Source organism: Humulus lupulus, chromosome 4 (genome assembly GCF_963169125.1).
Source record: "Humulus lupulus chromosome 4, drHumLupu1.1, whole genome shotgun sequence".
Classification (NCBI taxonomy): Eukaryota; Viridiplantae; Streptophyta; class Magnoliopsida; order Rosales; family Cannabaceae; genus Humulus; species Humulus lupulus.
This window is the reverse complement of record NC_084796.1, coordinates 127,059,812-127,073,976: the sequence shown is the minus strand read 5'-3', so window position 1 is coordinate 127,073,976 and position 14,165 is coordinate 127,059,812. Positions and strand designations below refer to the sequence as shown.

At 35.7% G+C, this 14,165-nt stretch overlaps 1 protein-coding gene and 1 long non-coding RNA gene across 2 annotated transcripts; both read left to right on the top strand.

Annotated features, from left to right (window-relative positions):
- The first annotated feature begins 431 nt into the window (after window positions 1–431).
- Window positions 432–1,147, top strand: LOC133829163 (phospholipid-transporting ATPase 2-like). Its single transcript, XM_062259050.1, has 3 exons — window positions 432–563; window positions 702–753; window positions 991–1,147. Exons 1-3 carry the CDS (start codon window positions 445–447, stop codon window positions 1,120–1,122), a joined length of 303 nt encoding a protein of 100 aa, XP_062115034.1. The 5' UTR covers window positions 432–444; the 3' UTR covers window positions 1,123–1,147.
- A 6,049-nt stretch (window positions 1,148–7,196) lies between these two features.
- On the top strand, window positions 7,197–8,676 carry LOC133829162 (uncharacterized). Its single transcript, XR_009891588.1, has 4 exons — window positions 7,197–7,463; window positions 7,701–7,775; window positions 8,044–8,129; window positions 8,356–8,676. It is a non-coding gene; the product is annotated as an uncharacterized LOC133829162 (long non-coding RNA).
- Window positions 8,677–14,165: the final 5,489 nt, after the last annotated feature.

Sequence of the window (14,165 nt, the reverse complement as noted above, 5' to 3'; positions counted from 1 at the left end):
CTGACTTGACAGAGCCAAAAGGACAGCTTTTATTAATTAATGGCAAAACAGAAGATGAAGTCGGTAGAAGTTTAGAGAGAGTTTTACTTACAATGAGGATTACAACTTCAGAACCTAAGGTATTTTATATAGCTCCCAGTTGTTAGAAATCAACTTTAGATTATCTTTGCCATTATTAACATTCTAGGCTGTATCAAAATGTTGAAAAAAGTTCATTGTTATACTTATATCAGACAGTTTAAGTTTCTTTCAAGCTCACTCTGTTGTGTGTTAATAAGTATAATTTATTTTTTATATCTTTTATAATTGACATGTAAAAATTATTCCTTCTGATCTTGTATATTATTCTTTTTTAAATGTCTGGTGTACTAACATTGGCATGTTTTCAGCTTCTGTTTTGTTTTAGGTGTCTCAGGGACTAGTTTTTTTAATTCTGTTAGCTTGATGGCTTATAATGTTTTCTACACTAGTGTTCCTGTTCTAGTCAGTGTCCTAGACAAAGATCTTAGTGAAGAAACAGTGATGCAGCATCCACAAATTTTGTTTTATTGTCAAGCAGGAAGGTTCTTTATAGGATAATTCACCTCACATTTGATTTTTAATGTTTATTTGAGATATTTTTCCCATCAAAATTGCCAATGGGAATTTACTGTCTAACCTAAAATGCTAATTTTCACTTTGTTTTTTATTCTTGGGAACAGACTTCTGAATCCTAGCACATTCGCTGGATGGTTTAGAAGATCTCTTTTTCATGTGAGTTGTTTTTTTTAAAATAGTCGAACTCCTAAACAACTATGTTTGCTTCTTTTGTTCTTTTATATTCAAGGTTGTTGAATTATTTAGTTTTAAGCACTTCGACAAAACTTGAACTTAAATTTAGATGTTACTTAGAGAACCATTACATTGACCAAAACTTTGGTTGCTCAAAATATAGAGATGGTTGTTGCTTTTGATCCACTGATACTGATTCCTGGCTTGATTGATGTCCAGGCAATTGTTGTATTTGTAATCAGCATACATGCCTATGATAATGAAAAAAGTGAAATGGAGGAGATCTCATTGGTTGCTCTCTCTGGATGTATTTGGTTGCAGGCTTTTGTTATGATATTAGAAACAAAGTAAGTTTCTTTCTATTAAGCATGCTTTGTTGATTCAAATTTGCTCTTCGTAAAGCCTTCTTGCTGCTTAATCTAACAAACACTGAAATGGTATTCTTTCAACATTCAAATATTCTTTTTAGAATGCCCTGACTTGAAAGCTGCTTAGAACTACAGAGGAAAATTAGTATAATTCGGTGTTATTTTATTTATCCTAATTGCCTTTTGGGTTAGGCGGTTCTGATTTTTTGTTAATATATCTATATGATTTTTGAAACATATGTTGCGTTGCCTTTATTTGAATTCTTTGTAGATTGGGCATTGTTCCATATATTTTATGAATTTTCTACTTGTGTCATTATGGGTTCTGTTTAGATTGGTCAATGTGCTTGATATAGTTGTTGTGAAGATGATGGTACGCTTCCTTTTATGACTTTAGTGTTCCCTATAAGCAATGCCAGTTTAGTCCAAGACTCAATGCAAATAGCTGTATATTTGAATATATTTTTTTGGGATGAAGCTTTATGTAGTGTTTTTTGTAACAGGATTCTATACACCGTTAGTATCCTTGTTGCTAACTTGGCACAAGTAGCTGAGCATGATCACATGCTTCTAATTCAACAATGAAGCGTTAAGTCTACATCAATGATGATGAATCTTCACATGATCTATATTGTGCCAATCGCATTTCGAACACAAAATATAATTTGTTGAACTTCCTACCGAAGAATTTATGGGAACAATTTAGGTGATTTATGATTTGATGTTATCGATTGCTTGATATAGAATTGGTTGTGGTAATTTAGTCGATTTGAATTGTTATTATAATTTACTTTATAGCATTCCTATTTTTCTTAACTATAAGAAATTTATTTATGCTAAACTTGTAGTATGTATCTATGTGTTGGTTAGTGTTTTTAAGTTTTTATTGTTCAGGAACATGACATGATTGATAGGTTCGAAGTTTGGAAAATTTTAGAGAACATTTTCTTTTGATTTTATGCTGCAGCCTAGACCTTGTTTTTGTTTCCATTGATTTTATACAGCAAAACCGTCATTGTTATTATTTTATTTATTATTAGAAAAAGGGGTTAAAGTCATATACTTGGTATTGCATTTCTATCTCTATCCAACGACATGTACTTCTATGTGATAACTTTGCTACAAACATTCTTATTTTCTTTTGTACTGCGTATCACTAACAAATAATATGTTTTCAGCTGCTTCATGAACCAGTACTTTCTGCTAATAGCATGCCTTCAGTTATGGTCTCTTATTACTCCAGTAAATCCTGCCAGTACATGGGGTCCACTTATTTTCATTTTTGTTGTCTCTGCAACAAAAGAGGCATGGGATGATTACTACAGATTTCTTTCGGACAAGAAAGCGAATGAGAAAGAAGTTTGGGTTGTGAGGCAGGGCATAAAGAAACATGTATAGACATTTCTTTTCTTTACTCCTCTTGGTTGCATTTCTTTTATTGTGACAAACTGACTGGTCGTATTCACTTGTAGGTTCAAGCACAGGATATTCATGTGGGTAATATAGTATGGCTCTGAGAGAATGATGAAGTGCCATGTGATCTGGTTTTGATTGGGACATTTGATCCGCAAGGAATGTGCTATGTTGAGGTAAATATAAAATCCTTGACAAGTAACTCACCAAGTTTGGTGCAATAAGCAAGACCCAGCCTTTATTCGTCATAGATAGTGAGGCTGCTTAAGTGTACCGATTAAATTTGGAATTCAACCAAAGTCTCTAGTAAGCCAGAGAAAGTTATTTTTGCAAAAAGGACCTTAGCTAGGTTATTGGTACCTAAACCTCTGCACTTTCGGGGTTTCTTTTCTCTGACATTGTTTGGTGTTGCTTGCATGCTTAGAAGATTATTCATTTCTAAAGAAGCAAAAACTTTATAGTACATTAAATTTCCATTCATAATCATGCTTATATCGTAGAATTATTGCAATGGCAATGTTTCTTTTTCTGTAATCCTGTAACTATTTTCCTTTTGACCTTTACAATTGCTTAAACATGTCAAGAACTTGATAATGTAACTTCCTCCAGACTTCTGCTCTAGATGGTGAAACTGATCTAAAGACCAGGTTTATTCCCTCAGCTTGCATGGGGATTGATCTAGAACTCTTGCACAAAATCAAGGTAAGCTTTCCATGAAGATTTCTAACGGGTTTTATTTCACTTTAATAAGTGATGATGCATTTCTCTCTCTCTTCAGGGTGTGATTGAGTGCCCTGTTCCTGACAAGGACATTAGAAGATTTGATGCAAATTTACGGTTGTTTCCTCCTTTTATTGATAACGATCTGTTCCCATTAACCATTAAAAACACAATTCTTCAGTCATGTTACTTGCGGAATACCGAATGGGCATGTGGAGTAGCTGTTTATACAGGCAAGTTTGTTTATTGTAGTTGTCAAGGCCATATTTTAATGCATACCTCTCTGTTCATGCATGCACATATTTGTTTTGTTTTGAAGCAATAAGAAAAGGGAAGTTCTCATAAATGGTAAATGACCTTATGCAGTATATGAAAAAAAATTATGAATAAAGTATGAAAATTTGTACTTTAACCATGACATTTGCTGGTGAAGTCGACAACTTTCATATTAATTATCAACATCAATATGCCAAGGGAAATATCTTAGTACCTCCCAAACTTGCTACTGTATCTTAAGAAATAATAATTGATAAAACTTGTATTTCTGATTGATGGGAATAGCACAAATTTAAGTGAGTCATGCTTCTTCTTCTTCTTCTCTCTCTCTTTCTCTATCTATCTATCTTTATATATATATGTCTCTCTTTAAAGGCTGTCATGTGGTTGATGGCTTCAGTGCCTACAAATTTTGTACCTTCTCTGCAATTTAACCAATTTTAGTTATGGAAGTTTCTAGAGGATTGATGCTGTAATGTTAGAATATCATAATATACGTGTATCTTAATGTTATCTCAACGAGTTTACATAGTGAATTATTCTTATTTTTATCAGGCAATGAAACCAAGTTGGGTATGAGTAGGGGCATACCTGAACCAAAGCTTACAGCTATGGATGCTATGATTGACAAGTTCACTGGAGCTATATTTCTTTTTCAAATTGTCGTTGTTATGGTTCATTTAATCTCTTCCTTGATGCAACATCTGAACGTTGGTAACCTGAAAATTCTATTATAGAGAAGTCAAAGTCAAGGCCATTGTTGGCATTGCAGTTTTATATACTAATAGAAACTATTTTTACTTTTTTTTTATTACAGCTCATAGTTGCAGCAGGGATGGGTCTGATTCTTGCTATAAAGTTCTTCCGGTACACGTACAAACCAAGTAAAATCAATACGCTTCAGCAGGCTGAACGTTTGGGTGGACCTATTCTGTCACTGGGCAACATTGAGCCCCAAGCAAGATCAATAGAGAAAGATGTTACTCCTTTGTCCATAACTCAACCCAAGAACAGAAATCCAGTTTATGAACCCCTATTATCAGATTCACCGAATGTTACTCGAAGATCTTACGGAGTCGTTCCACCTTTTGATTTTTTTCAGTCACAGTCTCGATTGTCCTCTTCCAACTACTCAAGAAATTGCAAGGACAACTGAACTACAAAATAACAGATATTAGGTGCAAAAATTGAACCTTACCACCATTTTGCTTCTAGTGTAGATTAGCATTGCATTTGTATGTAACAACAGCACATAGGATTAGTGAAGTTCTCATTAAAGGAACTCTACATAATTAAATAATTTCTTTTCTTGGTCTGGAAAAAATAAATTATTCATAATTTTATGCATTTATATGAAGAAGAATTTACTTGCAAGAAAGTTTTTGGGTTAGTTGAGGTGAGTTTTCATTTTGGTCCTCTCTTCGAGCTCATTAAATTATTGTACTTTTTAATAAGCTTTAACGACCAGCAAGGTAAGTATAACTTATGGCGTGTTTGGTAAGATTAGACAATTTTGATTCAATTGGAAAAGAGTATATCTTTGTGATGGTGGAGGCAATGGTGCTTCGTAAGACTACTACTTGATGTATTATATGTTTTTGTTTTTATGAAATTTTCAAGTCTGCTGCATTTTATACACATTTTCTTGACTCATCAATGGTTCTCGTCTCTTTATGATAGTGAATTGGCAGAAGTTCCTAGCGTTCTTCCTCTTTAAATGAAGTACACATTTGGATTTTTATCCTGATAGATTTTGTTGTTACAAACCTTAAGATTGACTGCTTTATATTAACTTCATTGTTATATTAACTGGTTTGTTTACATGCAGGAGTCTTCCATTTTAAATGAGCACATGGTTGTGCTGTTGCCTGGAGCTATTTATGCTCTTTCTGCTGGTTATAAGGTATTTGGTGATCTATCCTGGTTATAAGGTACTGTGGTTTTGTATCATTTTGTTCAATTTTCTGTTTTGCTTTTCTTTGTGATTTTTTTTCTTGTTTATATTAGAAATTATATCTTTTTTCCTCATTAGATGAATGTTACATGTATGTATATATGCATTGCTGATTTGGGCCATCTCAAATTCCATGGATATGTAGAAGAAGATAATTGTGATCATATAGTCTAGTAAAGCATGCCACCCTGTATGCACCAGTTTTTTCTGGCTGTATACTTGATATTTCTTTCTGTATGTAATGAATTAGATGCTAATTTTTTTAACAACAATTATCTGGTGGGTTATAGTAGCAATATCAATTTTTAACTTCAGAATGTTTGATTAAAAAAGGTATTTTAAACAATCACGATAAATTCTAGGCAGATTGGGTACTTTGTATATTTTTTTTTTACCAAATATGTATTAAATTAACTTGATGTGGACCTAGTCTTTATGTGTGTCATATACTCCCAAGGATCTCTTTGGCACTACACTACAGATATATAATACTAGAAGAACCATATATTATTTATATTATAGGATCTCTTTGGCACTACACTACAAGCCTGCAATGACACTAATCATTTATATTATAATGGTTTTTATTCCAATCAGTATATTGTGCTCTGCATTTTGTATAATAAAAATAATTTTTATACATTTTTTATCTATAAAAGTAATGCATGATAAGAACCATGATTCCAACACTTTGGTTTTGAGGGTACTGCAAGAGTACTGATAGAGTGGCTATTAAGCATGTGAACACTTGAATTCATAGCTTGTTGCAGTAATTAGCTAGAAAAGGAAAGCCAGACTTGTTCTGTTCTGCTTCTAGTTTTATTGATGTTGTTATGTCTACCATTTCTCTTGCTTCTGATGGTACATTTAGGTTTGCTTCTAATGTTGTACTTCCTTTAATAATTCTAGATATGCATGTGCTTTGGTTTCCTCTGTTTTTATAGCTTCATTCACTGCTGCAATTTTCAACTTTTTATGTTGGATGACTAATCATAAACAATGTTTAGTAAACTCAAAATTTTGTGTTTGATTTTTAGTATCTAGCTTCTGTTCTACTTCTACTTCTGGGGGTCTCTACTTCTGAGCTTAGTACTAGACCTTATATGCCTAAATTAGTATAGCACATAACATTATGCATACAAGAAACAGATGGCAGAAAATGAAATAGATTTTCTTTTGCTTCTGGCTTGCAACTAAAGTTGAATGATTAAGCATAAAGTATGATTGAGTTCTTCTATATCATATATAGACCTTTTCTTCAAAAATCATAAACTTAACACTAAATCCAAGAGTTTAGAACACAAACAGGAAACAGAAATTTAAGACATACCAGAAACCGTCTCCTCAAAATTTCATACTAACATTAACTTCTTTAATTTTTCCCCTGCTGTATGTGTTTTACATTAGATTGTGTTGTTTCATTGGTTCACATTCTCTCTGTTCTTGTTGTTTCTCCTAATCTTGCTTGCTATTTTGAACTTGTGTATATTCTTAGTTTGTTAATTTTCACTATCTTTATAAGAAGTTTAACCAAAAGATCTTAGTTAAACTAGATTTTTTATATTTAGATTTGATTTATACATGTCTCAAATATTTTTTGCAGCCACATGTTGACTTTGGATTAAAATTACTTGGTGCAAAGTGTTTATATATAATGAACTCTCAGGAGAAGTCACTATTTGGACACTTTTCCATATGTTTGATTTTTCAGAAATTGGAAAAGCACAGGTTGTTTTACACATGTTTTCTTTTACCATTAATGCATGCTAATTATTGTTTGATTATTATGTTATGTGGTGCGGTGAATACTTTTTACGATCAAAACAAATTACTTGGGTCCTTTAATATTATTATTATTTATGCTATAATTTTTTTTTTGTCTTTCTTTTTTTCAAGGAATATTACTATGCCTGAAAATGAGCAAAGTCAGAACTGAAACAGCTTCTTCAGAGCTTTGGAAGGTACTTTTTTCCAATTCATTCTTAATATGATATTACCTTCTTTCTTAGCTGCTTTGAGTTTTTCCATCTCTGATGCTAAACATGCTTTACTTTTCAACTTTATCCAGATATAAGATTGCTCAAAAAGTTTGTTTTTTGGCATATAAATTGAAAACCTTTTTATGAGCACTTTCCATGTTTTTTTTTTTCATGAAAGCTGTTAAGTTGTGCTGAATGAAAGTAACTTTGGGTTCGCAGGTTGCGGGTTTAGCTGTTGTTTGTGTTATATGTTTCACCTCTAATGCTTTTGTGGCTTTGTTAACTGACATTCCTGTAAGTTCCTATCTATAGGGCATGTAATGCCATTAATTTTTCATTCAAACATCTAACTTGGTCTAATAGATCTCTAGCAGTTCATTTCTCGTAATGCCATTCATTTGCACTTTGGAATTGGCACAAATGGGAATCTTCAATTTGTTGTGTTTTGATTATTTAAAAATTTGCCAAGAGTTTCTTTTCTTGATAGGCTTGTTTGATTTTTCTATAAATTTTTTGGTTTACCTTGTTCTTTCTATTGATATTTTTTTTCTTTATGCTCTAGGCGGTGTGTTTTGCTTTAATGGGCATTGGCAGCTCATTTCATGCTCAAGAAACTGCTGTGAGTGGGTAATTAGAGAGTCGAGTGTGGTAAATACTGTTCTTTTCCTGTGTACTGTGTTATGTTTGGGGTCATTTGGGACATGTTACTTTCTGATTCTTTTGAGATCTGCAGGTAAAAGCCTCAACTTATCTATTTGCATACATTTGTTGAAAACATCAGGTTCTGGCCTTCAGGTACTGTGTGACTTCAGGCCATCAACTACAGAGGTTAACATAACAATAAAGCTTTTACTTGTGTTGCTTTTCTCAACAGTGGAGTTTTGTTGTCTCAGTTCACGTTTTGGTGGCATGATAGACATGGAATCTGTCGAGGACGTGGCTAATATTTCTAATGTGTCTGGGATTACTACCCATTCTTTGCAACTGTACAGTCATTGCTGACCACTAGACCGTCTCCCTGCAACTGTACAGTCATTGCAACTGTTGTTTATTTCTTTGTGTTGAAAGTAGTAACTTTTAACTATGTTGAATATTTAAGACTCCTTGAATACTTAAAGAACATTTTGTTGTTGATGACAGTGTTGAATGTTTTAAACTAATTTGTGGATTGTTAATACAATGTTGAATGTTTTTACTTTTTGTTATTTGAAAATCAAGTTCATTTGATGATGTTAGTATATATTAGAAAGCTAATTTTAATTATATAAAAAAAATTAAAATATAATAGAATAAATTAGTGTTATATAAATAAAATATATAATGAGAATTTAAACTTATCTAAATATTAAAATAATACAAAAATTGTGTTATAATATCTATTCCAATAACACTTTTTATGCAAAGAATTGTGTTATGCAAACTTCATTATATAACACAAATAATGTGTTATACTAAAGTGTAGTATAACAGAAAAAATGTGTTATACTAAAGTGTAGTATAACAAAAAAAAAAAGTGTTAAACTAAAGTGTAGTATAACACAAATTTATAAGTATTGAAATGTGTTATATAATCGACTATAAATAACATAATTAAACACTTATCTATATATTAAAATAACACAGAAAATGTGTTATCGTTGACAGTATAATAACACATTTTAATAACAATGATAAAGTGTTATGTAAAGTACCCTGACCTACGATAACATAGTCGGTCTTAACGCATCAGAAAGTGTTATGGTATATTATGATAACACATTTTCGGTGTTATTAAGAGCATTTTTTCTTGTAGTGCGGAATCACAGTCCTAAAAGTCTCAAAGTCTCCCCCAAAAAATTCATCTCCATAATGATGCCATGAGCCCTTTATTTATAAGCTCATAGATCGAACATGAGAAATATCCCGTTTTGACCAGGTCTGTGGTTGTTTCAACCAACTTCAATTAGTAAAATTCAAATTACAAGAATATAGCTATTACTTCGGGATATCTAAGAGATTCTCGTGATAGTTATGAGTGATTTGGGTTGAAGTTGTTACTGAGGCTTCACTGAAAAGTCACTGGACGGTTAACTCCTGAGATTTTGATCTGTCCGGTCGACCAATTCCATTCCCCGAAGTGACTGGTCGGCCAAGACACCTCATTGGTTGGCCAAGACACCTTACTGGTCGGCCAAGGCACCTTACTGGTCATCCAAGGCACATTACTGGTCGGCCAAGACACCTTTCCTGGTAGGGCAAATCACTTTCTGGCCATGTAAATCTATTTCCTGACTAATAATTTCACAACTCAACTCCCAACCTTTTCACTTCTTTAATCAACACATTTATTGACTATCAATGTGTTATTTACTGACCATGCATTACCACTTGTCTATCTGAAAACCACGTCATTGAATAAAATTTTCAGGGATAATAGTCGGGATCGGAGAAGGCTGGGATCGACGAAGGCCAGGATCGGCGAAGGCTGGGATTGACAAAGGCTGGGATTGGCAAAGGCCGAGAATGGCGATAAGCATGCTGAATGAAGGTCGCCATGGCATGGCCATCTAGTGTGTTGTACTTACCCGTCGATGAAGACTGTGAACCTTGTGCATGGTAAAACACCTTGGTCGGCATAGGTCATTATGTGAATAGTCTATATCTGTTTAAAGATGTGAATTTACTGGATTGAATTTTCATATGTTATGTGCACGAGTTTTCTTGCTGGGCCTTGGCTCACGGGTACTTTATAGTGTAGGTAAGGGCAAAGGAAAGGCTAACCAAGCATGAGTTGGAGGGCATGGAGCGACGCGTACATGTTTTGCCTACTTGGTCGCCACAGCTGGGGTTGTATGAGGGACGTGTTATAAACATTTTGTTTTGTCACTTAGGTCGACTTTACTCAAACTTTTGACTTGTAAATATATTTTGAAATAGTATTTTGGGATACCAATGTATCACTTTTATAACTTAAATGGATGTCCAAACATTTTATACTTAATTTTCTTTAAATACGTCTTTATTCCCATTTAATCACACTTTTTAGTCTAATACCTCAATTAGCAAGCTAATGGCACATTTTAAAATCACATGGTAATGGATCTAGGGTAGCAGGGCCTTACAACTTGGTATCAAAGTGTGCCAAGTTTTATGGTTCCGGAAGATTTACCAAACATGTACTCCTGCTGCCAGAGACAAGCTTGAATCAGGGTTGGCCAGTATTAAGTGAATTAAATGTTCAATTTCTTGTTAGAGTTGCCTTGTTTTCCTATTTAGTATAGATAGAGCATGATGAATATATATATAGAATGTCAGAGCATGGCCCCTTTAATTGCTATATGTTTATGTAATGTGTGCATTATGTTAATTTGATGTTTGTGTTTGACTGATTGGGTTGGGAGGTGGTTCTGGATGTAGTTATAGTGTCTTTTTTCTAGCGTCATTAATTGCATGAATATTGAAGTTATGCCTCGACGATCAACTAGACTCCGGGACAATATGGTCGAAGATGAAAACCAAGGTCAAGACCCTCCACCTGCCCCACTGAACTGGCAATAGGCTCCTCCTCAAGATGTTGGGTTACAGATTCCACAGGTCGTGGCACCAGTGCCAGCCCAGCCTGTGATGAAAAATGGATGGGAGCCTTTTTATGGAAGGTTCAGAAAGCAACACCCTCCCACCTTTAAGGGCGGTCCAGACCCACTGCGGGTAGAGCAGTGGATAAACATGATTTCTTCTATCCTAAATTGCATGAGTGTGGAAGGGAATGAGAGGGTTGCTTGTGCCAGTTACATGTTGAGGAAAGATGCCCGCATTTGGTGGGAAGTTATGTCCCAGAGGAGGGATGTGACTGACCTTGGGTAAATTCAGAGATGTCTTCAATGAGAAGTATTATAGTGTTGCAGTCTAAAGTTGCAAAGGTGTATGAGTTTACTAATCTGACCATAACATAATATGCTTTGAAGTTTGACCGGCTGGTGAAGTTCGCTTTGGATTTGGTGCCTACTGATATGGTATGGAGGGATCGCTTTGTACGAGGAGTGAATGTGATGATAATCTGTGACGTTAAAATAACATTGGATCTGAGGACTACAACTTATGCTTAGGTAGTGGAGAAAGCCCTTACTGCTGAAGGGGCTGAAGAATAGATATGGAGAAAAGGCCCCTCAAGGCGCGATGCTTGGAGGACAGTGACTCCCTTCACTAGTTCTAGCTGGGATAGTGGCCCCAACGAGCAGAAGAGAAAGAGCCCATTTGTTCCTTTTGGCCCCGATAGGAGGGCACAAGGTTCTTTTAGTGGCCGTCAGGGCGGAGGAGAGAATTTGAGAAGCTTCCCAGTGTGTCCACGATGCAGGCGATGACATCTGAGGGAGTGCAGAGTTAGAGCATGCTTCATTTGTGGGATTGTCAGTCACTTGAGGAAGGACTGCCCACAAGCCAGAAATGAAGAACCGAAGTGGAATGACAGCCTCACTCTACCCATACTGTTTACTTTGACCCAAAACGAGGCTGATGCTAGTCCCTCGGTCATGACAGGTTAGATTTCTAGTGTCGGTTCTTCATTTACTACATTGATTGATTCAGGAGCCACTCATGCGTTTGTATCTGCTAGGGTGATAGACCATTTGTGTAGACCTTGTGATTTGTATGCTAGGGGATTCAGGACTTTGTTGCCAATTTGGGAACTGGTAGTCTCTATGAGATGGGTTAGAGCATTACCGGTAGAGATACACAGCAGGGAGTTGTCAGTGGATCTGATTGAACTAGTGATGGATGACTTTGATATGATTCTGGGGATGGACTGTTTGTCAATGTATGGGGTGACGATAGACTGCAAGCGACGGATGGTAAATTTTGAACCGAAAGGGGAGGAAACCTTTGTGTTTCTGGGGACAGTGAATGGGCCACCGTACCTATGATTTTTGCACTAAAGGCTAGGGACCTATTGCAAGAAGGTTGCATAGGATTCCTAGCGAACATAGTAGATACATCTAGGGTCATTTCAGTTGGACTGGGTGAGACTAGGCTGGTATGTTAGTTCCCTGATGTATTTCCAACATACCTGCCAGGATTGCCACCACATCGAGAGATCGAGTTTGTCATAGATTGGGCACCAGGGGTAGAGCTAGTAACGAGGACACCCTATAGAATGGCTCCAACAAAGTTGAAGGAACTTAAGATCTAACTGCATGAGTTACTGAATTTAGGATTCATCAGACCCATTTTCGTGCCATGGGGTACTTCAATGTTGTTCGTCAAGAAGAAGGATAGATCCTTAAGAATGTGCATCGACTATAGAGAGCTGGATAAGCTTACTATTAAGAATAAGTATAAACTACCCAGGATCAACGACTTATTTGATCAACTACAAGGGAAGACAGTGTTCTCAATGATTGAACTTCGATCTGGTTACCATCAGCTAAGGATTAAGGAGGAGGACATATCAAAGACCGCATTTCGTGTGAGGTATGAACATTATGAATTTCTGGTCATGTCCTTTGGATTAACTAATGCCCCAACAGCCTTCATGGACTTGATGAATAGGTTCTTCAGGGATTACTTGGATAATTTTTTGATCCTATTCATCAATGAAATACTGGTGTACTCCCAATCAGAGATAGTGCACGAGCAGCATCTTCGTTTGGTACTACAGCGGCTGAGAGAGCATAGACTATATGCTAAGTACAGTAAATTTGAGTTTTGGTTACCCTAAGTAAAAATTTTGGACCACATTGTGAGTAAGGAAGGGATTCTAATGAACCCAGCCAAGATTGAGGCAGTGAAAGATTGGCCGAGACTGAGCAGTGTACCAGAGGTTAGAAGCTTCTTGGGATTATTAGGGTACTATCGGCAGTTCGTTGAGGGATTCTCCAGAATAGCCACCCCGTTGACTGAGCTAATGCGTAAGAAGACCAAGTATGTCTAGACAGATAGATGCGAGAATATTTTCAAAGAGTTGAAGCTGCGACTGATCACCGCTCCGGTACTAAGTATTCCATTAGACAAGGAAAATTTTGTGTTCTACTGCGACACTTTGAGGTAGGGTTTGGGGTGTGTATTGATGCAAGCCAGAAAGGTGATAGCCTGCGTGTTGAGACAACTAAAGGAGTATGAGCAAAGGTATCCCACTAATGATTTGGAATTGGCAATGGTTGTATTCGCAGTGAAGGTATGGAGGCATTAACTATATGGATAGAAGTGCAAAATATACACCATAAAAGCTTAAAGTATTTCTTCACCTAGAAGGATCTAAATATGCACCAAAGGCATTGGCTGGAATTGATGAAGGACTACGGTTGTCAGATTTTGTACCTTCCAGGGAAAGCCAATGTGGTAGCCGACGCACTAAGTCGGAAGGGGCCAGGGCAATTATTCAGTTCAAGACAAATATCAAAAAAGTTAGCTAAAGAGATGACCAGAGTAGGAATTGAATTGGTAGTTTGTCAGCTAGCCAATATCACTCTTCAATCTCTTTGAGAGAATCAGAGAAGCACAAAAGGAAGATCCTCAATTGATTAAACACAAGGAGGATGTCTTAGCCGGAGTGGCTAGAAACTTTTCTATTTCTGAGATTGATTTGCTGAGAAATAAAGGATATCATCATGGACTTCGTGGTTTGATTGCCGAAGACAATGAAGCAACATGATTTTGTGTGAGTGATTGGGGATAGGTACACCAAATTAGCCCACTTCTTGCATGTTAGGA

Excerpts from the sequence above, each read along its gene's own strand:
- LOC133829163 (XM_062259050.1), top strand. The coding sequence starts at position 445 with ATGGCTTATAATGTTTTCTACACTAGTGTTCCTGTTCTAGTCAGTGTC. Across the intron at positions 564-701 it reads TTTTATTGTCAAGCAGGAAG|ACTTCTGAATCCTAGCACAT; the intron begins GTTCTTTATAGG and ends TCTTGGGAACAG. Across the intron at positions 754-990 it reads TTAGAAGATCTCTTTTTCAT|GCAATTGTTGTATTTGTAAT; the intron begins GTGAGTTGTTTT and ends ATTGATGTCCAG.